Source organism: Sarcophilus harrisii, chromosome 1 (genome assembly GCF_902635505.1).
Source record: "Sarcophilus harrisii chromosome 1, mSarHar1.11, whole genome shotgun sequence".
Classification (NCBI taxonomy): Eukaryota; Metazoa; Chordata; class Mammalia; order Dasyuromorphia; family Dasyuridae; genus Sarcophilus; species Sarcophilus harrisii.
In genome coordinates, this window is record NC_045426.1 from 247121110 (window position 1) to 247147312 (window position 26203).

Genomic DNA, 26203 nt, shown 5'->3' on the forward strand with positions numbered 1-26203 from the left:
CAAAGTTACATTTCCAATTTCAACTCTTGTTTACTAAACTATAACACTGTGCAAAACCCTCCATCTCTCTGAGGCTCAGTGTCTTTATCTATAAAATGGATTTAATAATAAGTATATGTCCTGACTCAAAGGATTGTTACAGAGATCGATTGAGAAGATATAGACAAAGTACTTGGTAAAACTTGAGGTATGATAGATATGTAAGTTATTATAATTAAACAGTTAGGTGGTACAGTGGATAGAGAGCAGTGCCTGGAGTTAGGCTGCCTGATCATCATGAATTTGAATCTGGCATCAGACTGGCTAAGGAATCATGATCAAGTAACTTAAGCTTATTTGCCTCAGTTTCTTCATGTATAAAATGACAAACCACTGTATCTCTGCAAAGAAAACTCCAAATTGGTTCATGGAAGGTTGGATACCACTGAAAATAGAACAATAACAATAACAATAAAAACAGAACATTATTATTATTAAGAATAGTAAACTTCTAAATATTTTGAATGTTTAAACATGAGTTCTTCATGAATGATTACTATTGTAATTCAGGATGCAGATGCACTTAATAGGCTGTGAACAGAGAATGTACTAAATATCAGTTAATAGTCAGGACATTTGTTAATAATAGGGCAGCTAGACAGGACAGTGACTAGAGCATTGGACCTGGAGTCAGGAAGATCTGAATTAAAATCTGGTCTCTGTATGTCCATGGGCAAGTCACTTAACTCTGTTTGCCTCAGTTTCCTCAATTATAAAATCAACTGGAGAAGGAAATGATAAACCAATTCAATAGCTCTGTTAAGAAAACACCAAATGGGGTTTCATGACTTACAACCATGACTAACATTGTTATAAACAGGTTTGTTCCAGATAGCAAATTAAGGAATGAAACCATTAGTGTTTTATTGATTTGCTAGTTTGTTACTTAATACTAGTAAAAAATATTTAAAATTGATTCTTCTAGGATCTACAATACTTTCTGAAAATAATTGAAACTACTAAAGGAAACATATTAAGTACAGAATATTACCAAACCCTTATTTCAGTTTTAAGCTGGAATCCCACATATATCAAAACATTAATGTATCATTTAGCATACCAGAGTAGTTCAGTTTTTAAAAAATAGCTAAATTACAATTAAAAGGAAAATGTTTTCCATTATAAGTTGACCAGAATTTTTTACCCTATAAACTATTGAAAAGATTAGTTTGAAATTGAATATGTCTTGACAAATTGTTTAGCAACAAGTTATTTATAGGCTCACAAAGCCACTCATCTATTTGAATTGATATCTTGAATTTAGGCAACTTACCCATCAATTCAATAAGAAGATAAAAGGTTAAATCTATGGCTTACCTGAACTGACAGATCATTTTAATGACATTCCCTCAACCAGTATTTGTTAAGTTTTTATCATTTTCCAGGCCTGTGTTAAGTGCTAGTAGCACATAGAAATACACAAAAGATTATCTCTACTTTTATAGGGCTGACATTATAATGGGAAAGATAACATACAACTGTGTACATGTAAGATGCCATTCAAATGCTAAGTTGCTAGCCTTATATAAAGATACTCTTAGGGCAACATCACTACTCCATTGGTGATAATGTACATATATATTCTAGGAGAAAATTTTGATGGATTTGTATTTTGAATGTTGAGAAAACAGGAATTTTAACCATCTTGTTGAGAAAACAGGAATTTTAACCATCTTGTTATGGTGGGCTCCTTTAGCAGTCTGGCAAAGATAAATAAACCCATTATCAGAATAAAGTGCTTAAATACATATAAGATGAATCATTACAAAGAAAATTTGAGAGAATTAATAGTTATATATTTCTTCCTCTAGACTTTAGGGAAGATGTAGCAGTAATCGTGATCTGAAAAGAAAGCATTTACTATTTCTGCCTTCCTGTATTTAATTTTGAGGTGGTCAGAAAAAAAGTGCACCACTCTTTAACTCGGATGCAGAGGACAGGGAAAAGATCCTTCTCTTAAGAGCCAAGCTTTCCAGTGAGCCAAGTGATAGAGGTAGAGAACAAGTGTGGGATCTACTCAAATGAGCAAATATCCCATTGAGCATAGACTGGGTAGCAGGTCATATCTCTTGGGATTAGACAATTTTCTAGTTGCATACATTTAGGTTTAAACATACACACACAACCTATGCCAATTGGTGGTTTTCTCTAGTGTGAGGTAAGGAGGAAGGAACAAAGGGAAAGAGTTGGGAATCTAAAAAATTTTAAGAATTTCAAAAATTTTGAAGAGAATGCTTTCAGAAAAACCTTGCATGTACTGATGCAGAGGGAAGTGAGGAGAATTGTGAACAGTTTGTGTAATACATTAATATTGTAAAGACAAAATTTTGAAAGACAGGAACAGAGGAAAAACAGGAGAGTACAGAATGAGTCATTATATATAAAGTCAGATAGAAAGACAGACATATTTGATGTGGTCAATATTTATTGTGCTCTACTAAAAAGCTTATGACAGATTGCATTTGTTCAGGTTTTTCAAATGGAGGGGGAAGGGAGAGAAGGTGGATCTTCATGAAAGCAAAATTTAACAATAGGTGATTTCAAAGTAGGGAAGGGAAGAGAGTACCACGAATTGATAATTCAGCCTGGAATTGATAAAATGCTTATTGGTTCACACCTTAGAGGGAATCGTTAAAAGGTGATAAGTTGCTAATATTGACAGACAATAATGCTTGTGTTCAAGCCTTTAGAGAGCTCTTGTAAGCAAGAAGTATTTAAGTACTCATTGGAGTTCACACATTTGGGAGATTTCATGGTTTCGTATGAGAACTGAATTCACACCTCCCTGGAAAGTTCTTAGGGCAAGAGAGCACTCTGGGAAATAACCCATAATCCCATTCTCTCAGAGGAGCTTCAAGAGAATTACTTCAGAACATTGACTGAGGTTGGAGAGGAGCACTCTGGGAGGAAGCCCACAAGCTCTTTCTCCGAGGCAAGAGACATTCATTGCATCTTCCACCTTGGTGGTGGCTGGAGTTTGAAGGACAAACCTTTGGATTTGGAGACATTCAGAGGGAGCTCTTGAAACCAACCTTCTCCAAGAAAGAACCATCATTATATTTTAAAGAACAAAAACACTACAAAAAATAAAGAATATAAGAAAGATGTTATCTGTATCTGATAAATAGAAGTATGCATAGAGGTAAATCAAATATTAGAAAAATTCGATATGATAGATCTTTGGAGAAAACTGAATGGTGACAGAAAGGAGTATACTTTCTGATCCGCAGTTCATGGAACCTATAAAAAAATTGACTATATATCAGAACATAAATACCTCAAAATTAAATGCAGGAAGGCAGAAATAGTAAATGCTTTCTTTTCAGATCACGATTACTGCTACATCTTCCCTAAAGTCTAGAGGAAGAAATATATAACTATTAATTCTATTCTTAAATTCTTAAATCAGATAATACTTTGTAAGGAAATGTCTTAACACTTTAGTAAAGATTCCAACAAAGGAGGTGATAGTTTCTTTTTGTTCTTTGCTCTGGTAGGACAATAGCTGGAGTATTAGGCTCAATTTTTGAAGAAATACTTGTATAGGCCAGAGGGCTTCCAAAAGAAGGTAACCAAAATGGAGTTGGATTTCTACATCATGAGCTATGAGGATTGTTGAAGAAACTGGTGATGTTTAAAACTTGATTGGAGGTGGAGAAAATATTTATTGCCTTTTTTTTTTTTTTTTTTTTTTTTTTTTTTTTTTTTTAAGGTGGTGCAGTAAATAAAGAGCCTGGCCTGACATCAGGAAGACCTGAATTCAAATCTGATCTCAGATACTTTCTAGCTGTGTGATTCTGTGCAAGTCATATAACCTTGTTTGCTTCAGTTTCCTCATTTGTAAAATGAACTGAAGAAGGAAATGGCAAACCACTCCAGTATATCTGCCCAGAAAACCCCTCAAAGGGTTGCAAAGAGTTGAACACAATTGAAAACAACATCAAAGGTCAGAAGAGCTATTATATATAAGAAGGATTTAGCATATTTCACTTGATCAGAGAGGGAAGTACTAGAAGCAATGTTTAGTTACAGAAAAGAAACTTTAGGCTTGATTTGAGAAAAAAGTATCTATATTTATATTAATACTATTCAAAATGGAAGGGATTTCCTTAGGAGATAGTGGGTTCCTTCTCATTGGAGATGTTTAAACCAAGACTAGATCATCACTTGTCAAATATGGTTTTGTTCGGGTACAACTATGGATATATGACCTCTAAATTCCATTTCAGTGTTTAGATTCTGTAATTCTTTTATTCCTCATACTCAACCTCAAATAAAATAGGATTAGTTAGAAACTCATCTTTGAAACTGTGAAGTTGAGAATTGCTTGTGCTCTGATTCACTCTGAAAGTGATTATACTAAATTCAGTTTCTAAACAAGGAATTGCTTATTCTAAAAAACTTTTCAAATCTTCTGGCTTATCCTTAAAAATTGCTTCATAGGAAAAGATGTTTTCTCTTTATTTTTAAATGTTTCTGATAGTCAATCCTTTCTTCATCATTTATTTGAAGTAACTGGTGGACACCTTGTTGCACAAATAGTATGTTACATATATTATAGTAGATAATGTATATCTAAGATTGATTATAATTATCATTATGACAGGGGATTTGAAACATTTGTTAAATGTCATTTCATGAGATCCTAGGATTAGATATATTTGCAAGAGATTTTAAGAATAATCTAAACCAATCCCCTCATTTTATAATGGAAGAAACCAAGTCACATAATGTAAGCTTTTAGAAGTAGAGAGTGTATAATTTGCTATATTTAAATTAAATTATATATTGCATATGTTGTATTTATATTCTTAATGCTTAGCATAATTTTTGGCATACAGTGGATGCTTACTAAAGGCTTATCAATTGTCTGCTGACATTTATGTAGGCAATAACTGAAAGAACCAGATCTCAAGCTTTGGTCTGCTGAATTCAAATTTGGTCCTCTTTTCACTGAACTGTGGAATTCCTTCATTCTTAATATAATTTTTTTGTCTTCCTTCTGTTGCCTGTTTTTAGTTGCAAAAATAAATATGACTTTGTATGTCTCTATTTACAATAATATTGTATTTTTATAGATCAAGTAATCTCGCTACAATGCTAAAAAATATCTCACTATTAGGTGACTCCTTTAGGTAATTCCTTTGCCTGGCACTCATGGTGTATCATAATCTATAACCACCCATTTATTTTCTGCTTTATTTCATATTATCCCATTCCATGTACTCTCTGCTCTAACACCCACTGCTACCTCTGCAACTCTTCTATACTCTGTGCATTGTCTCTGTGTCTTTGACCATGTTATTTCTTTGTCAGGAATATTCTTACTGAACTTCTTTGCCTATAAAATACTACTCTATCCGAAACCCAACTTGAATCTACCTCCTACTTAAAGCATTTTCTAATGTATTCCAGAGAAGGTGTTATGCCACAGTCTCTTTGAACTGTTCTACCTCAGTTTCCCTGCAGTAGTTTCCCTTATTGTCCTGAGTTTCCCTGATTTGTTCTATCTCAGTTTCCTTAACTGTTCTGCCTCAATCCCCTTAGTTGTAAAACCCCCCTCTGGTCCATTAAGACTGAGGATCATTTGCTCTAAGGTTATAAATTGTCAATGTGAGACTCAGGAAGAGGGGAAGACTGGACTTCTTGATTCCTAACTCCTTCTGCCCTCAAGAATTTATGGCACTACCTCCTCTAAAATATTCCAAAAGATAAGACTATCCCGGATACCTCATTGACATCTTTATTTCTGTTTATTCAGACATCCTGACTCTGGTTTTTAGCAAGAATTTATAGCCTCCCCCCATCCTGACAGAACCAAATGGGTCTGCAAAGAAATTTCCTGCTTCTTTCCCCTTCTTTGTCTGAAAAGGGTATATAAAGATTTGGGATTCTCCCATTCATCACTGGATACTTTGAGATGAGAGTTCTGTCCAGTCAATTATACTCTCCAATTAATAAAATATTAAAAACTCTCTAATCTCTATCTTGCCTCAGTTTCTCTGGCATTACAAAGGTATTCCTCTATTTCTGCTCCATGAACTTATTGATAACATTTCTCCCTTTTGCTGATCTAGGCATTATTCCTGATTCTCTTCTACACTCAGAAGCTTCTCAAATTTTTGGTCCTTCCCTTTGATTGGCTCTTTTCTTTTAGAATCTCCATTTTAAGGAGGATTTTCAGGTCACCTACATCTTCAATTCTCTCCAGGCTATACTACTGAATCTTCTCTTGAATATTCTCTAAAATGGTACATATTTTCATCTCTTCCCAACTCCAACTTCCTTTTACAAGTTGTCTGTCAGTACTAAAATGTAAATTCCTCAAGGGAAGGCAATAGTTCTTTGTGTTTTTCTTTATACTTGCAGAACTTTGTATCTGGCTTATAGTAAGTGCTTATTAAATGCTTATTTCTTGTTGCTATTGATTTATCTCACTTTTGCCCTTTCTTTTGTATCTCTTATGGAAATAAGTGAAAATTTTTTTTTTATTCTTGAGAATGAACTTTTAAAATTATATTAGCTACACATTTCTTTTATTTCCTTTTAGATTATTTGCATCTGGAAGGCAAAGTCTTATTTAAAATTAGTATATCTCCCAAGCCAGAAAAGTACTTTGTAAACAACAGGGAATTATTCAGTTTTATTAACTTTATTAAATCTAGCATATGCCTTTTTTTAATCTTTCCCTCGCCAAAATTATAATGCCTGTGGTGTGGTAGATTGTCATACCTGTTAAGCCATAGGTATTGCTTTTAAATCTCTTCATTTTAAGGGGAATTCTGATCTCTGTGAAATTATGAAGTATTCAGTGATTTATTTTATTTCATATACCATGTGCATGACAGATCTGGGAATGAGATAGATAACTGCATTTTAGATTCCTTACATTTGTGTCTAAAACATTGAAAAGTCCATATCTGCTTGGGAACAATCCTCATTCATATTATTTATGTTGTTCACTAAAAATTTTAATAGTCTGGCAGTTGGGACTCTAGAGCTGTTCACTCCCTTATATTCACTCTCATTTTCAGAAATCTCAGCAATCTCATTTTCATGTTTTTGTAATGACTCTCACTTTTTCAAGTAGCTCTGATGTTCTTCTTAGTTTTTCCTCTAATAGCAAGTTTCCTTGATCCTCCATTTTACTAATTCCCTACAAGAAAATAACATAGATTTAGTTCATATTTACCAGGAAATATATATCACATTCTTTTCTTTAAAAAAAAAAAAAGAGATGAAGAAAAAAATTGGGACGTCTCTGGGCAAAAGAGCAATTGTGAAATATTGACAACAAAGAAATATTCTAATTATGTAAGATGTGAATTGTTTAAGTCTTTAGAAACATTATTTGGAAATAATAAGTAATATGCTATAATTTGAGTTATAATAAAAAAGTTGAGCCAGAAATATTTTGGAAAATAGTTTGGGATTTTAAAATGAATGTAAGTTTGGGTTTGAATTCATTTGGGAGAAAGTTTTCATAAAAATTTCATTGATTTTTAAAATATAGCAAGAGTTCTTAAAATAATTTCCCAAAGATGGTTAAATACTTTCTTTGAACAATTAGATTGGATTGAGGAACAAAATTTTTTTTTTCCATTTCAAGAATTGTCAATGGCCAAGAAATTAATTGACTGATGGCTCACTTTTTGCTAATGATTCTGATCACAAATGACTAGGTCTTTTCTTGAAAGTGAAAAACAATCCAATCCTTAAGCACAGTGTTATGCAGACAATAAGTATTTTATGCTTATTGACTGAATAAGAATGAAAAAAACTTAAAAATAAAAATTTGAGACTTTATTGTATTTTTACAATGTAATTTTATAGCTCTCTTTGCCTAGCAATTGACATCCTAATGATAGTTTTCAAATAGCTAAATAATGACTTTTGAATCCTTGAATTTATACATGATTTCAGAATAGAAATTTATCATAAAAATACTATGCTACCTTATTTGTTGTGCAAAATAGTGTGGGAAGATTATTCTAATTTTTATTCTTTGATGTAATCATCTATCATGACTACTACTGAAGAGAGGACTGACATAATAATAGTTTGCATTCATTTAGAAGAGCACTGTTTCCAAAGTTCTTTACATATTATAACATTTGTTTTTCATACTAAATCTATAAAGTGAATGCAATGATTATTCCAGTTTTATAGATAAGATTATGTTACCCCTAAGCTACAGACATTAAATTTTAAAAGTTAATTTCAAAACTTTCAGTGTAACAAGAATTTCACAGTATAAGAAGGTATGGACAGATCAGTATTAAGTAGTTATAAAGGATATAGAAAGAATTAACCAATCTGATAAAATCATGGAGTCATCAAAGAAGTTAAAGTAAGTTTCCATAATTTTTTCTAAGCATGTTTGGTTTTTCTTGTAGTAGAAATGAGTCATCACTATGTAACAGAGAATCTATTGTACTTAGAATCTAGAAGATATAATCAATAGTGCCTCAGATATATATGAATTGTCCTTAGACAAATCACAAACTCTGTGAACATTAATTTCATCTGTAAAATGGAAATACTACTACTACAATACTACTATAAATACTACTACCAAAACTACTACAATCTTTAAGAGTTGTTAGGGAAAAAAAAACAATCATGTATATAAAGCCCTTTTCAAACTATAAATACTTCTACAAAATAGGTTATCATTGCCTTTTAGCAACAGAAAGAAGTACTAAATTAATGCTTTAAGAAAAGTATTAATAATGGACCTAGACAAAAAAAAATCTTTGACTTTTTTGGTAATCATAAATATTCCTATTAGTGTTTGTGCTTTTTTGGTTTTACACATTTATTTTCTTGTCTTCCCAATTAAATTGTGAACTCCTTGTCAGAAAGGACCATCTTTTCCCTCTTTTGGTATCCCTAGTACTTAACACAGTATGTAGCATATAGTAGCACTTAATAAATGTTTATTGATTGACCAAATGAGATATTTGTGAAACATTCTGATATGTAAATGCTTGGTATTATTATTATTACTAACCCATGGAAGAACTGCAATTTACAGAAATAGAGGCAATAACCACATGGATGATGGTTACTTAAAAGTATCAAAACATATTTAACAAAGACCAAAAATCAATTTAAACAGTATGAATAGCTTAGTATATCTTGTTTTATATCTTGACAGCTTGCTAATGTTATGCCACGGTTCTCTTTTATTGTCCTGACTCAGTTTCCCTAATTATCCTGACTTAGTCCTGCCTCAGTTTCCTTGCTTCTCAGTTTGGCAAAACCTCCCCTACCTCTTTATCAGAATAAAGGATAAAAATCTGATATTTATCAGATAAGGACAAAAGATCTTATGTTTTAGAATATCAGAATGCCTCTCCCCATCCCAAGCTATTAGAATATCAGATACTGTCTTATCAAGATGCCTCTCCCCATGTCTGGGGTGCTTCCCCCTGATTATGTCATCCCCCTCTCTGGAGGCTCACCCCACCCTGTCAGAATCCTGTCCCTGTCTCAGTCTACCCCTTGCATCTGAGCCACATGTATATATGTCATTGAGAACTCTGATTGTTTGCTGGATTCTTGGAGACAATAGTCTCATTCATTCTGCCCTGGGACCAAACCATGGATCCATTTGGTTCTAGTATATCTCTCCATTTAATAAACTATTAAATGCTCTCTAATCTCTATTTTGCTCAGTTACTCCAGCGTTATACTACCTATCTGGACTGGATGAATAACATTAATATTTTCAATGGGCTACACACCAGAAGATTACATGGAAAATATCTCTGATTTTCCATGTGTTTCATCTGCTACAAAAAGAATTATCTAATCTACATTAGCAGGTTATTTGTAAGTTCAGAGGATTATAGCTTAAAAATTGAAAGGAACATCACAGGTCATTTGTGAGTTCACAGCCCCTTACTTTTCAGACAAATAAAACAAAACTGAGGCACAGAGAAGTTAAAATACTTGCCTAAGGTCACATGGACAATAAGAAGATAACTCAAGGTCTCTTGACTCCAAAGACAGCATTCTTTCTACTGTACTATCACTAATCATGCTTTATAAGGTCATGATAATTTTTAAAACTGTTGTTCACTTGGTTTCAGTTGTGTAACATTCTTTGCTAACCCATTTTTTTTTGGCAAAAATTCTGGAGTGGCTTACTGTTGCCTTCTCTAGCTCATTTTACAGATGATGAAACTGAGGCAAAGATCAGTAAGTGACTTGCTCAGAGACATACAGCTAGTGTCTGAGGCCAGATTTGAAGTTGTTTTCCTGAATCCCAGACCTTGTGTTCAATTCACTGTATCCTTATCTTCCATTACTACCATAGTGTTTCCAAAAGGTAAAGAAATGATTAGGGTAGCTAGATGGCTCAATGGATAGAGCATCATCCCTGAAGTCAGATGGACCCGAGTTCAAATCTGGCCTCAGGTTTGAGGCCTAGCTGTGTGACTCTGGCCAACTCACTTAACCCCAATTGCCTGGGGGGGGGAGGGGAAAGGATTTATGTAATCAGTAAGTATTGATTTGATACCTCTAAGATACTAAGCATTTAAGAAATAAAAAGGAAGGCAGACCCACGTTCACAACAGGGTATACTTTGAATAATAATTTCAGAATTTATGTTGAACATGGAGTAAAGGAGACAAAATTATGATGAGAATTAAGTTCCTTGAGAGCAAGGATGATTTTTGTTTTGTCTTATATCTCCAGAGTTTAACGCCTCATCTGGTTTTTTGGAGGAATTTAATAACTGGTTACTAAATTGAATTGGAAAAGAGTAAATAACCAGTCACTGAATATATCTATATAACCCCAATGCTACAATCTCCTTTGCAATCCAAGTACCTTACTGACACAGCCTTTTTCATTGTTGTTGAGATCAAATATGTGACTATTTTGAAAATAATGTCACCACAAGGCTCCCTCGACAATTGTGCATTTTATCAATATCAGACGTTTCAAGTTAGGTTTTACTCTTCTTCTTTTTCTTCTTTTTTTTTTTTTAACAGATTTAATCTTTTTTTTTTTTTTATAATAATACTGATGCAACAATGGGAGAAACTAAGGAAATAAACTAATCCAATACCACTGATTAAGTGCCTATTATGTGCTTAGAATTATTCTTTGTGCTTTCTTAGAAAACTCAAGTTTCGAAAGAGCTTGTAATTAAGTTGGGCAAACAAATTCTCATCAGTTATCAAAGAATGGCTTAATTAAGTTATTACTATAAGCTTTTTTACTTTTACAAAATATAAGTTTTCTTCTTTTTGAGGGAGAAGACACTCTACCTTTAACTAACCATCAGATCACACTTCATAATTCTGATGCTTTTAATTCCTGACCACGCCAGATCCTTTACAAACTCAACTTAATCCCTCTGGATTGGCAGCTGCTTCAATTCCTTACTATAATATATGTAATGACCACACTTCACTGTATTCTCCACTATCTCCTCACTAGTGCCCAGGCTACTCCCTCTCTCTAGTGCTGATACTTTTCCACTCTAGAAACAACCTAAATCAATTATCATTCCTCAAGGAAAAAGTATATCTCTGTTCACCATTTTCTTAATTTTAGAAACCAAAATTCTCTCCCTGGTCATCTCTCTCTGTTTGTGTTTAGTTCCCTGTATCAGAATTTAAGTACATTAAATGACATGAGAAATCTTTACTTTTCTAATCTGCATCCCCAGTGCTTAGCACAGTGCCAGGCATAGAACTTCTGAGTCTCAGTTTACTCATATATAAAATAACATCTATATTATAAAGTTGTTCTAAGGTTCATGTATAAAATAACATCTATATTATAAAGTTGTTTTAAGGATCAAGTCATTAAATACTTGCTATGTGCCAGTCACTATGCTTAGCAATGGAGATACAGAGAAACACAAAAACAAAACAAAATAATCCTTGTTATAAAGGAATCACAATCAAATGGAGGACAATATGCAAACAACTAGTTATAAATAACTAGCTACAAACGAGAGAGAAAGAGAGAGAGAGAGAGAGAGAGAGAGAGAGAGAGAGAGAGAGAGAAAGAGAGAGAGAGACAGAGACAGAGAGAGAGAGACAGAGAGAGACAGAGAGAGAGAGAGAGAGAGAAGGTGGGGGGAGGGAAGAAAGGAGGGAGGGAGAGAAGAGTGAAGGAACAGGGAAGGGAGAGAAAAAGGGGAAAGAGAAAGAAGAGAAAGAAAGACAGAGTCAGAGAGAAAAAGGGAAAGAGAGAGGGAGAGTAAGGGAGAAAGAGGAGAGAAAAAAGGAACAGAGAGGAAGACAGAAAGACAGGAGAGAGAGGGAAAGAGGGAAGGAAGGAGGAGACAGAGAGAGGGAGACAGACACAGAGAGAGGGAAATAGATACACACAGAAACAGAGAGAGACAGAGAAATACAGTGATTGAGAGACAAAGGGAAATAGAGACAGACAGACAGACACAGAGAGACAGACACACAAAGAGAAAGGATATCAGAGGGAGAATGAGAAAGGTTTTTTATGTAGGGTGGAATTTTAGTTGATACTTCAAGGAAGTCAAGGAAGAAAAAAGTTGGATTTGAAGACATAGAGAATTCCAGATATGTGAGACAGCTGGTAAAAACTCAAGATTTTGGGTAACAGAGAGCCTTTTGTGAGAAAAAGCATCAAGGCCAGTGCCACTGGATTTCAACATACATAGAAGGAAGCAAAGTATAAGAAAGATGGAAAGACAGAGAGAGACCACATTATGAAACTGAACAGAGAATTTAATTTTTGATATAAGTAAGAAAGAATCATTGGAGTTTAATGATTGGAAGACGGTCAGATCAAATGAGATAAAATATCTAAAGTGACTCACAAATCTCAAAGTTCTATATAAGTCCTAGAAATTGTTACTTGTATATTTCATTGTTAATCATTCCACTTTAAGTCTACATCATTATTAAAAATCCTAATATCACATGGTATGGATCTGGCCTCAATAGCCTTTCAACTTGTTTGGATTATTTGCAAAATTATGAAAAATGTTTACTTTTCCAAAAGCATTTGTAAATTCTGGCTCTGCTTCAGTGCTGGAAATCGAGTATATAACTTTTCCTGATGATAGGTTTTCATTTTTCTGGACATTTGGAAATCTCAGAATCTCCTGGGTATTTTTAAGTGCCAGTCTGGTTGTTTTGAGTTTTTGTATTGCTAAATTGAGAGGAAAAAACAAAACAAAACAAAACAAAATATAGCATGAAACAATCAAATGAAAAAAAATTGTATAATTTAAAAGTTTATCATAAAAATATCTCCATCTAGAATTTAGCTGCATACATTTATGTCTGGCACACAGAAAATGCTTTATAAATGCTTATTGTCTGATAGCTTTGATAGCATTGATTTATTGTTAGGGATATAAAATTCAGTAAATTCAATTCATTAAATATTTGTCAAGTGCTTGCTATGTGCCAGGAACTGTGCTAAATGTTGGGGATACTAATAAGCAAAAGATACTGCTCTTGCTTTCAAGAGAAGTCTTTCTAATGGGGAAAGACAAACAACAGGAAGCTGAAAAGGATTTGGGCCAGGTGATACCAAGGTATAGGGGCATGCTGTTCTGTGGTACTAAATACAGCTGCTGATGAAAAATGGGGTTATAGGAAGGGTATAATCATTCTATAAAAGAATGCTTTGGGAGGAGTTCAGTGCTCTGCTCTTCAGCTCTGCAAGCAGAGTATTAGACAGCTAAGAGAGCGTTGAGAAGGTATTGAGTATCATAACTTGAGTCAGTCTTCATGGGGTTGGGATTTCAGGTGATTAGCTCATCCCTGGATAGGGCATATTGTTTTCTGAAGTTGAAGATATATAATTTTTTTTAAAGATGGCTGTAATATTTGAGATTGTTATATTGAGATTGTTCTTTATATACTTCTTTCATGAAAAGAGCTTATTCTCAATTATCATAGAAGGTAAAAAAGAGAAAGATATGGAAATAAGAATTATATCTATTATCATTATTTAATAACACATCACTCAATATATTAAAGGATTTTAAAAATGATATATCCTCCATCCTTTAGGGTTTTAAAATTTCCTGGGATGAATAGTGAAGGATACCTTCCTTTTCCCATCCCCAATGAAGAAATTGCTTTGTGCTTACTTTTTTTATTCCTCTGTTTAATATTTCATTCCAGGTCCTAACCTGTCTTCACAGCCTTACTATATTATTAGTACAATACTGCTTTCTACACACAATGTAGTTCAGTTAAAAAACAGATCTGCTTACTGGCCTCAAATATGTTATTCCATCAGATTGTCTGTAAACTCAGAGAAATATAACACAAAGCTGAAAGTAGTAGTAATTGTAGCAGCAGCAGCGGTAGTAGTAGGAGTAGGAGTAGGAGGAGGTAGAATAAGAGTAGTAGCAGTAGCAATAGCAGCAGCAGCAAATGAAAGATCCAGACAAAGTGCTATAACAAAACAAGAGAAAGGAGTATCTAAAAATACCATATACTTTTAGGCTTTCTGACTTTTCCCCTGGCTTCCCAATATTTCCTTAAACTGTTACTTGGCACATTAAATGCTATGAGTAAGCAAAGGAGACATAGCCAAAAAAAAATATGGATTTAACTTTATAAAAATTCCTAAATAAACATTATTTTAATAGAGGAGGCTGTGGTATAGTTGGGTATATGTTACAATTGGAATAAGAACCGAATTCAGGTCTCACCCTGAAACTTTTTAGTTTTGTGCTCTTGGGCAAAGTGTTTCAATTCTCTGAACTTCAGTTTCTTCATGGGTCAAATGGAAATAATGCTACACTTAAAATTTATGCCCCAGGGTTGTAAGAATGACATGAGATTACATATGTATTTTGATATATACCATGAGTTATTCCTATTACTTTATTACACAATGTTAACTCATCATGCAATTTTAAGGAATAAGGAATGTAGAAGGATTACTAGAAATAGAGGAAATGAAGTCCTTCAATGGTGGGAAAAATCATAGCGTTAGTATAGAGAACATAGTGAAGCAATCATAACTTGGAGGCCTTACTCACAGAATGGTGAGTATGTAGAAGATCAAGTTTCTGAGCAAAAGTTTCCAGAAGCCAACTCTGTAAAAGACAAATTTCAAAAGAATATAAGTGAAATGTAATCACATGTTACTGTTCCCCACAGATGAAGTTCTTAGTATCATAATTTTTAAAACACATATTTTATTTAAAACACATTATTTTATCCTAGCATTCTTTAGGTCAGAATTCAAACTATTTTTTTTCTGTTTTAAGCCAATCAATATCCAAATACCATGTAATTATTACTTTTTATTCTTGATTAGACTACTATGTGTTGAGATTTTGAGTAGAGTGCCAAGTTGATGGTATTGTTTCTACTAGTTTTATTTTTAGTTGAGATAAAGAAGGGATAGAATATGATCAATCATTCCCTACCACTTCTATTATGTAGAAAAACTTTTATCCCCCTTTATTTGGTTTTGATTGTCATGGTTTTATAAAAAATAAATCCTATTGCAAATACTATATTACATCCAATTGGACCTTTAGTACCTGAAAACAAGTGAACAAAAAGTTATTCATCTTGATTTTATTGATCTGTAGAGTTTCTCAAAATAGTTTTTCAGGGACAGTCCTAGGTAAAATTACAAAGTAGGACATATTCATTTTTAGCAATCTTGACTTTCTATTTTCTAGTCCCTATCATGTTTTTTGACATCTTTTTTTTTTCCCATTCCACTATTGCCCATCATGTCCATTGTTCTGACCCTTTCATCATTACTTTCCCTGTGCATCAAAAAAAAAAATAACTAAAACAGGCTTATTTGTTTATCTGCTTCCCCCCACCCCCCATATTATATCAGTGTGAATAACTCCTAGTAGGGAAACTATCTTCATCATTGAAGATCAGGAGTAATCTGTAATTTATATTGTTAAAGAGTTGCTTGGTGTACTTGTAGGTTATATTTATGAATTGTCCATTTTAAAAAATAGTATATGTTCAAGATAGTACTTGAACCCAGTTCTTCAGATATGTGAGCCAAGTTCAGTCCTTTGCCTATTATATTATGATCATTCTTACTAGAAACTTAATATAAGTAACTTAATATGCTTAGCCAATTTGGAGTAAATATACTTTTGGAAAAGAAATATTCTTCAATAGTGAAATTTGTGGCTCTGTGCCACCTGAGAAGTCTATCTTCATAGTGCCACAGAAATCAAATTATGTAGGTAGCCACCTACTCTTCTTATGTCTAAAATATAGGTAGTTTTGTCACATGTATTTAAAAAATGTTTATTAAAAGTAAAAAGAGGGGAATTATTTTATTACACTACTATAGTAAACTATTATGTTCATTTGTTTGCAATCTAATGAAACTCTACCAGGGGTCCTCAAACTTTTTAAATAGGGGGTCAGTTCACTGTCCCTCAGACTGTTGGATGGCCGGACTATAGTAAAAACAAATTGTGGGCCTTTAAATAAAGAAATTTCATAGCCCTGGGTGAGGGCGATAATAGTCCTCAGCTGCCGCATCTGACCCGCAGGCCGTAGTTTGAGGACCCCTGCTACCATACAACGTCACCTACTCCTCCCTCCCCCCCCCCTTTTTTTTTTTAACCATGATAGGTAAAAAACAGCTTCTTTTAAAACTTAAAATTAAACATCCAGACTTGGCTCTTCTCAACAATGAGTTGACTCAAGGCAATTCTATTGGGATAGAAAATGCCATATGCATTCAGAGAAAGAACTTATGCTTATGGAATATTATGCTTATTGAAGCATAATATTTTCATTTATTGTTTCTCACAGTTGTTTTCCTTTTGATCTGATTTTCCCTGTACAACATGGCAAATATGGATAGATGTTTAAAGAATTATATATATTTTAACTATATCAGATTACTTGCTGTCATGGGAGCAGGGAGGTAAGGAGTGAGGGAGAAAATTGAAACACAAAGTCTTACAAAAATGAATTTGAAAACTATCTTTACTTGCATTTGGAAAATAAAATGCTATTGGAAATTTATTAATTTGAATTTTCTAATGAAAGGATTTTTTTTAGTCAACATAAGTTTCTAAGTTGAAAACATGTATCCATGATGACAATTATAAGAATTTTTTTCTAGTGCATTTTTTTTCCTATGACTGATAAGCACAATTAATAGTCTGCAGAATTCTTGAAGAGGGGATGTTAAGCGCAAGCTACAATGCAATGATCATAGTCTTTCAAAATACAGTTCTTGTTAATATTTCTCAACCCTTTCTAAATAGTAAATAGGGAAAAGAAAAAATTTTGAAGTGATCCAAATCTATTTTGTAATAGATTACAAAATACAATATTTGCAAAAGTATTTTGCCTGGTAACTTCTTAAGTAGAACCGAAGACATGTATTTGAATCCTGTTTCTTATTTTTATTTAATTATTATATGTGTGTCTTTGGCAAGTCATATCACCTTCTAAGTCCCAGTCTCTTCTCTACAAAATGAAAACATTTTTACTTGCTGAAATTAAGGTTATTTTGAGCCTCCAATTAGACCATATATTTAAATAAGATGCTATATAAATTTCAATTAATAGTAAAAGTAGTGATAACATTTAATTCTCTAAGAGCAGGGGATTTTTTCTGATTTACAACAGGGATACCATAGTAGGAGAGAGGTTCCTGTAGACAATATTGGAATACAAACTGTTATCTCCATCATCATCATCATCTTTCTTATAAATATTCCAATGTATCTGCCTTGTTCTATGTGATTTGATTTTTAAAGATAATTTTTGAATCATCTCATCTTTCTGATATACAATTTGTCCTCAGCTTACTGTTAGATTCAGCACTGACCAAATCTGGTAATGTTGGTTGATAGGGGAATGAAATGACAATTTAGGGTAAATCAATGAATATATTATATTTTTTTATCTAGCAAAGTTTTCTTAACTAAGAAGTTTCTTCTCTCCTAGCAAACCTATTCATCCTGTGAATGCTCCCATGTACACAACAGCCAAATACATATATTCATTCAGTAGATGGGGGGAAGGAAGGAAGACATTTGCTAGAGAGTTTAGTTCATTAATTATGATGCCAGTGTTCAAAAAGACAATTTAATAAAAATACGCATTTTCAAGTTCTCCTTAATGATTCTGATGAGGTCTTCCAAGTTCATTTGAATACTTCTTTTCAGTTATGTGTCTTAACATATGGTAGTTAATGACTGGGGTCATTTTCTTCTGCACCTAGTCCTCTTCCAAATCTGATTTAATCAGTAAGTGAAATCATATAGCAAAATCAAATCCTGAATTTGAGGACTGCTCAGCAGCTAGTGAGACTAAATAGACAAATCCACACAGCTTTTTATAGTTAGTAGAATTGAGTCAACTCTTAACAATCTTATCTTTTTGAACTGTCTTCTATCTTATCTTTTGTTCCTGACTTTTTAATATTTAGCTTTCACAATCTGGCTGCTGGCTTCTGGCCTTTTTCTGTTCATTTGTTAAGGTTACTTCCATAGATTTTTCACAGCTATCCCTACATTACCTCTCTCCAACCCCACCCCACCCCACATACAAAAAAGCAAAAATAAACAACATCTCTAACACACAAGTTCTTCTTTGCATTTTGAGCTATTCAACCAAATATATACAGATTTTAACTTGCTCTTATGTGTACTTTTAAATCAACTATTTAAAAAATCAGTTTTAGTGGACAATCATTTTTCCATACAATGATGGAATTCAGAGCTGAGAAGCAGTGTGTGTGTATGTGTGTGTGTGTGTGTGTGTGTGTGTGTGTGTGTGTGTGTGTGTGTTGCTTCACTTTGTGTACACATTCTTTACTTTATCTCAAACTGGAAGTAATTTTATTTTCTTGGAGGGTGTTGTAGAGAACAATTACTAGCTGGTTTGACTCATAATTGACAGTTGTGCTGATTTTTAGATTGGACCTGTTTAAGATTATCACTGAGAAAACATTCTACCAATGCAGTTCTTCAACTTAGATAGTACTGACAGGAGGAGAGAGTGTATGTGCATATGTAAATACTTATATGTACACATATATGTTTTTTTTGTTAGAAAGGTTTTCCTCGCCTCTCACCCTCTTTCTCAATGGAGAGGAGAGGAAGAGAAAGTAAATGCTTGTTTGCTTAAAATGTTTTTTTAAAAATTATGTGTATATAAATAAGAGATATAAGGCCCATCTGAAGATAGGACAAGATTTTGTTTTATTTGGTAAATAGGCAAAATCTGGCTTTTGATCTAAATTAGTTTTTTTTTTAATCAATTAGTTTCATGATAGGATTGACATTTACTACTGAATTACCTTTTCTTTTTCCCATTTCTCCTTCTCTTGCTTAACTTGCAGGACGAGTTTGTTCTTTTCTTGCATTAGTTCATCCTTTTTCTCCACCAAAATCTACACATTATGAAGAAAAGGAAGGGGAAAGAGCATGATAAGTTAATCTTTTGCTATTCTAATATCAGGTGAATAAACTTGTTCTTTAGCTTCTCCCTCACCTGTTCCCTAAGGTTGTACAATATATGAATTTATATCTCTAAAAGAATAAAAATGAAAACATAATTCAAATAAAGGAAATTAGGTGGAACAGGGAATAGAATTTTTGAATTGAATTTGAATCCTGCTTCTGACATTTAGTAGCTTTACAATTCTGGGTAAGACTTCTGTATCTCTAATCTCAACTTCTTTTATGATGATCAGATATATATAGATAACTGAGTAAAGAATATTTCTACCTGAATGTCCTTCAAGCACCTCAAGCACACTGAGATTTGGGTAACAAGAACTGAATATTAATGTTACTTTGGATATTCATTAATTGTGTATCCTTGAGAAAGATACTTATTCTCTATGGATCTCAGTTTTCTCATTAGTAATATGAGGAGACTGGACAAAATGGTTTTTAAGGTAAAGTTTCCTCTAGCTTCAGATCTATGATTGAGCATAATTTGCTTTCTGATCCAAAACATAATAAACAATTTTGGAACCTTGTATAAACATAAAAAAATGGCAAAAAGCACAAAAGATATATTCATATAAATTTTAAAAAACAGATTCACCTGAGTATATTGTCAGAAGATTTTTGTGGGGAGGGTACTTCAGATTGTGGGATACAAAACTCCAAATGGAGAACTCCAGAATACCATTAAATAGGGAGAAGACAGAAACTTTGGAACATCACCTTTTCTTTCAAATTAAGTTCTAAGCTCAGTTCTTTCTATTTACTGAAGTAATACAAATGCTGTCAAATTCCCTCAACTTTTGATGCCATAGTACAAGACTATCACACCCTAGTTATTGTTATGTTCTTGATCTCACTAATGCTCTTAATGGAAACATCCTTTACCCTGCTCCCTATGTGCTAAAAAAAAAAAACCCTATTTGTTCTCTTTGCATCTTCTCTCACTTTTACTTACCACATTCAATCTAAAGTTACCAAGTCCCATCAATTTTCTCTCAAATTTATTTGTCACATTGATTCCTTCTTTATTTTCATGACCACTAGCTTAATACAGGTTTTCATTACCACTTAGTAATATCTCCTAACAGATCTTCTTATACTCACTCTTGATCTATCTCCCCCATCCAAACTTTTTACTATTATCCCACTAGTCTTCATTATGTATCATGTTATTTCTCTGCTTAAACATTTTTTATTGGCTACCTATTACTTCTCAAACAAACTTCAAATTCTATTGTTATTCATGACTCTCTAGTTAATTAGGTAGATTGTCAATTAACTAAGCATTTATTAAACATTTATGGGCCAGGCACAGTGCTAAGTTTGGTCTTACAGAGAAAGGCAAAAATACTATATTTGTCTTAAAGGAAATCACAATGTAAAGGGGTGAGAGAGAAAGCAAAAGAAGTAAAGAAATTTAATCTTCTCTCTATTAGCTTGTGTAGAGTAAAAGTCATTAAGGAGTTATTAAATGCTTACTATGTGTTAGACACTTTGCTAAGCACTAGAAAAATGAGGTAAAGAGCTATACTTACACTCTCATGGAGGAAACAACATGCAGTCAACTATGTACAAATAAGTTTTATACAGAATAAATTGAAAATAAGCAGAGGGGAAAGTATTAGAATTAAGGGCCATCAGGAAAGGCTTCCCATGGAAGATGGGATTTTATCTGGGAATTGAAACCAAGAGATAGGTAAAGAATGGAGGGCTTTTAGGTATTAGAGACAGATAGTGAAAATTCCTGGAATATCTTGTTGCAGAACAGCCAGGAAACCAGTGTTACAGGTTTTTTAGGGTGTAAAGTATAAGAAAACTGGAAAGGTGGAGAGCGGAGGAAGGTTACAAAGGGCTTTTAACACCAAACAGAAGATTTCATATTTTATCCTGGAGTTGACAGGAAGATATAGGAATTTATTGAGTTATGGGAGTGCTAGAGTCAGACCTGTACTTTAGGAAGATCACTTGGGTAGAACAATGTAGGGAGAATTGAGGCTATTGCCATAGTCTAGGCAAGAGGCAATGAAGGACTGCAGTAGGGTGGTGGAAGTGGCAGAGGAGAGAAGGGGACATATGTGAGTTGTTATGAAGGTAAAATTGAAAGCCCTTGGCAACAGATTGGAACTGGGAGGTGAGAGAGAGTGAGGAACTGAGATGAGACCTAGATGAGTCTAGAAAGAAAGACTGAGTGGATAGAGAATGGCCTCTGACATTTATTAGTTAGGTAACTCTATAATTAACTTCTCAATACTCTGGGCAAAACTTTTGGAGAAAATCCAGACTTTCCTTAAAACAGGTATTGATTTCATATGGGAGTTTTCTATATCAATGAAATTATAGATTCAGTAACTGCCTATATGTTAATAGGTTGTTTTGAAGGTTTTCTTTGCTCTCCTGGGAGCAGTTTATATGTTTATTTTACCTTCATTGTATCTTGCCAAGATCTGTTTTTCTTGTTGATTTGTTCCTGATATGCTTCAAATCTCCCTCTTAGTTTCTTTATTTTGTTGCTGTAGTCATTCTTTAAAATAGAGAAAATGTTAGAGCTCTCTCATTGCAATATCTTGGAGTTATTTTTTACAAGCTGAGTACATGTCACTTGTTATGGTCTTATAGGGCTCTTTATAAATACCCCAGCATCTTAACTTGACAGGATAGATACAATACTCAGTGTTAAAAGTTACTTCTAACCTTATCCTCTCCTACATTGATGTTATCCCATTTCCTTTTTATTGTTCTATTGCAAGTGACAATGAAGAAAAGCTATTAACTCTGCACCTCTTAACACTCCATGTACTTGAAGATGGATAGTAAGTCACCCTTCAGCCAAACTGTAATCACCACCTGCCTCAAAATAAATAGTAACAGGAGAGGGTTCTGCAGGCATCTCTTGTTTTAATCAATGTGCACACATATCAGACTTGGAAAGGTTACCTTTTGGCTTCAAAAATCTAATCTGAGTAGCTTAAACACAGAGCTTTAACAGAAGTTAACATTAAACATAAAACCCCAATGGTGCTCTGTACACATGTATTTTGGTCCTGATGATCTTTCTTGCTCTTTCAAAACTCAAGGGATTTTTCTTTAAATCACATTTTATTTAGTAATTCTCTTTAACTCCTTGTGAGTTAGTAGAGTGATGAATGTGGTGACCAAAAAAGTTTATGTTTGAGTATGATATGAAAAATCCAAGACTTTATAAAAATGTTCTATTTATTTTAGCACCCCAAGTTATCACTGACTCTCACATTGATGCATGCCTCCCAATCTTCCCATATCTTTTTTGACTCTTAATAAAGTAAAATAACTCACAGTATCACAGAATTTGAGAGTTAGAAGGAATCTTAGACCATCTAATCAAACTAATATTTCACTATAAAATGTCTAAGTGATCTTCCAGTTTCTGTCGAAAACCTCCAAATAGAAGGGAACCCACTCCTTTTCTAGGTAGTCCATTCCACTTCTGGACATCTTTAATTGAGGAATTTGAAGTTTAATTCAGCAAGCAATTACAGAATTGTAATTATGCAATTTGAGAATTGGAAGGGGTGTTGTATGGAAAACATATGAAAATATATGGGAAAAAACCCACTCAAATATTGCTGAAAAGTGCTCATCCAGGCTTTGTTAGAAAATCTTCAAGGAGGAAGATGCCACATCCTCTCCTGGAAACCTATCCTTCAAATGATAACCCTTCAAATATTTGAAGATAATATCATGTTACTTCTGAGTCTTCTCATTTCATTATTAATTTTCGCTTTGCTATATGACTGAACCATCAGTTTTTAAAACAATTTTCTGTGTTAAAAAAAGAAGAAACACCAAAAGAAAGCATCACATGAGAGAATTTTAGAATTACAGAATTTCAGCGTTGGATAGAGGACTAACCATCCAGTCTTTTGATACCATGCAAGAAAAATAATTTTCTCTAGTATGTATAGGACAAATGATCAGCCAGTTTTTACTTGAAGAATTTTGATGAGGGGTTGAGGGTAGGGTACTTGCTACTTCCCCAAACAATCCATTCCACTTTTAGATAACTTTAAATGTTAGGAACTTATTCCTCATAGTAAGCCTACATCAACTTCTTTGGAACTTCCACCACAGCTCCCATTTCTGTCTTTTGGGACCAAACAGAAAAGACAAATCCCTTTAATAAGTGGTAGCCCTTTAAACACCTCAAGATAGAGGCAAAGTATTCTCAATTTGCATATGGAGAAGTCAAGATGCATTAAGAAGAAATAACTTGTCACATGACCCAACTAGTAAATAGCAGAGTCAAGAAATGAGTTAAGGCCTTTTTGGAAATTAAACAGTTCATATTTTTAATTGGAATAATTCATAGGTTCATAGAATAGTCAATATAAATCTTCTAGTTTTGTTATTCATTTGGATTATCCAAACATAGTGGTTTTGTGACTAGATTTTCTTACCTATTAAATGACAGTATTAGGCTCTAAAAATTTCTTTGGTTCCTTCCAGGTCTTATGAACTCACTTAATCTTTTGTCAATGTCAATTTAGTTTGGGGGTGGTAGTGAAGATTTCCCATAGGACAATGAAAAGGAAATATTTTCAATCATTAAATGCTATCCCAACTTAGAAACTTATAGAATTATTCTCAACTTTAAAGGACTTAGCATACTGTCTGCAATTTGGTAAGTGCTTAATAAAAGCTATTTCAGCCTTATAGGCAGTTAGATGGTACAATGGGGAAGTCAGTTTATTCCTGCATGCCTCAGTTTTCTCATAAATAAAATGGGGGTAATAATGGCACCTACCTCTCAGTGTGATGAAGGCAAAATGGGCTATTTGTAAGGCATATTGTAAACTTCAAGTACTTTATAAATGGTTACTAGTATAATTATAATTTTATTATTGTTATTAGTATTCATCACAAACTTTAACTATTACAGGACTTTATTTCCTTATGCTGCTCCTATATAGCACCTTGATATGGCGTTGTCTTCTTTCATTTTTAATCTCTTGTACATCATGGCATAGCAAATACACTTCCCCAAAGTAGTAATTCTACCTTTAGACATCTCTATTAAGATGTCATTTCTTAGTTAACTCCACTGGTTCTGTCTCTCTGAATATTTTCAAGTACAAGCTAGATGGTGAGTCATCAAGAATGTTGCTAATACTTGTTTTAACTTTATTTTTCTTGAGCTTTTTTTTGGGAGTGGGAATTTATGTTTTCTTTCACAACATGACTCTTATGGAAATGCTTTACATAGCTTCACATGTGCCTTTTCGGTGGGGTGGTCATAAAGAAGAAGGAAGAGAATCTGGAACTCAAAGTGTTGTAAAAAATTGTTTTACATTTAATTGAGGAAAATAAAATATTAAGTATAAAAAAATAACCAAGGGTGCTGCTAAAATGGTTCCTAACTTACTAATAAATACAGCTCTTTAAAGAAGAAATGAACTGCCTTGGGAGGTCATGGATTCCCTATTACCACGGGTGTTAAGATAGAGATTGGATGTCTAGAATAGTAATATGAGGACACATTACATTGTGAAGCTTAAGATAAGTTTAAACTTTATATTAGCGAATAAATTAGGCTTTAAAGTGAAATAGGAATGCCAATTCTTACTAAATATACCGATTGTTTTCTTCAGTTATCTGTTCCTCTCTTCTTATTAACTCCATTTTTTGGGTAATTTGTATATATTTGAGTTGCATTTGATGCATGTCCTTTGTCATCTGCAAAGTTTTAGAAGACACAATATAGTCATATGTAGTTGAATAAAAAAAAAACTTTATAAGAATCTTAAACTATGACCACCAAAATATCTTCCTGTAATCTGTTAATTCATTTCAACCAGATATACCTAGCTCATTTTCATCATGTACCTGATAAAAATGAATTCTCTCTTTTCTTGTTCTCAGAGCTGGTTTTGGGAAGAAGCTCTTAACACAATTTCAGAATAAATCTTTGACGATAAAGTGGGCTGTCATCAAAATGGTCTTTTTCTTCCTGAAATTCAGAGAATCTGCAAAAATTGCTACCTTGTTCAGTTCTGATGTGCTATATAAACTACCTATTCACCTTGAATACCTTGAAATGGTCAGTGTCAGAAAAATCAGGAAATGCAGAAGGACTAAAAAATTAAATCATCAATTAACTGGTTATAGTAGGATGAAAATATCCACAATACACTCTTCTTTTCCCTAATGGTATTGATTCTAACTTAAATACAATGTACTACAAATATAATTAAGGTATCCTAGGAATGTTTATATTTTGTTGGAAAACTATTTACTATGTTAATATTGTGATCAATATTAATCTTGTTATTCATCCTCTATAATTAGCATGTAGTGATATAACAGGTATTTGGAGCTCAGTACTATTTAGATTAATCAAATCCAATTATCTAACTAATAGGGATAAGTTATTACATTGAAGATCATGATACACAAGACATTTTGTAATAGAAAAACTCTACATCAGTTATTCCATGCAGATATTTTATTGCGGAACATTTGTATAAATATTTATTTAAATATATTTACCAAATTGTATCTAATAATGGGTCTCTTTTATACATCAGTATCTATAGTGGAAATGATAAAACCTAGACTCTGATTGCTAATGGTGGAATAATAGAATCATTTAAACATAATCACAAAATAAATATTACTTGGATTTATATTATACCAAATCATTAAACACCAGCCAGATTTTAATTAATGCTCACCTAGCTTTAT

At 33.2% G+C, this 26203-nt stretch overlaps 1 protein-coding gene across 1 annotated transcript in view; it reads right to left on the reverse strand.

Moving 5' to 3' along the window:
* Window positions 1-4427: 4427 nt before the first annotated feature.
* LOC111719342 overlaps window positions 4428-26203 on the reverse strand; it is an 81709-nt gene continuing 59933 nt past the window's right edge. The window contains 9 exon segments of the mRNA XM_031942126.1: window positions 4428-4494; window positions 4496-4616; window positions 6996-7114; window positions 7116-7195; window positions 13040-13200; window positions 15052-15112; window positions 19330-19422; window positions 21909-22011; window positions 25119-25195. Coding sequence (XP_031797986.1) covers window positions 4428-4494; window positions 4496-4616; window positions 6996-7114; window positions 7116-7195; window positions 13040-13200; window positions 15052-15112; window positions 19330-19422; window positions 21909-22011; window positions 25119-25195 — 882 coding nt within the window.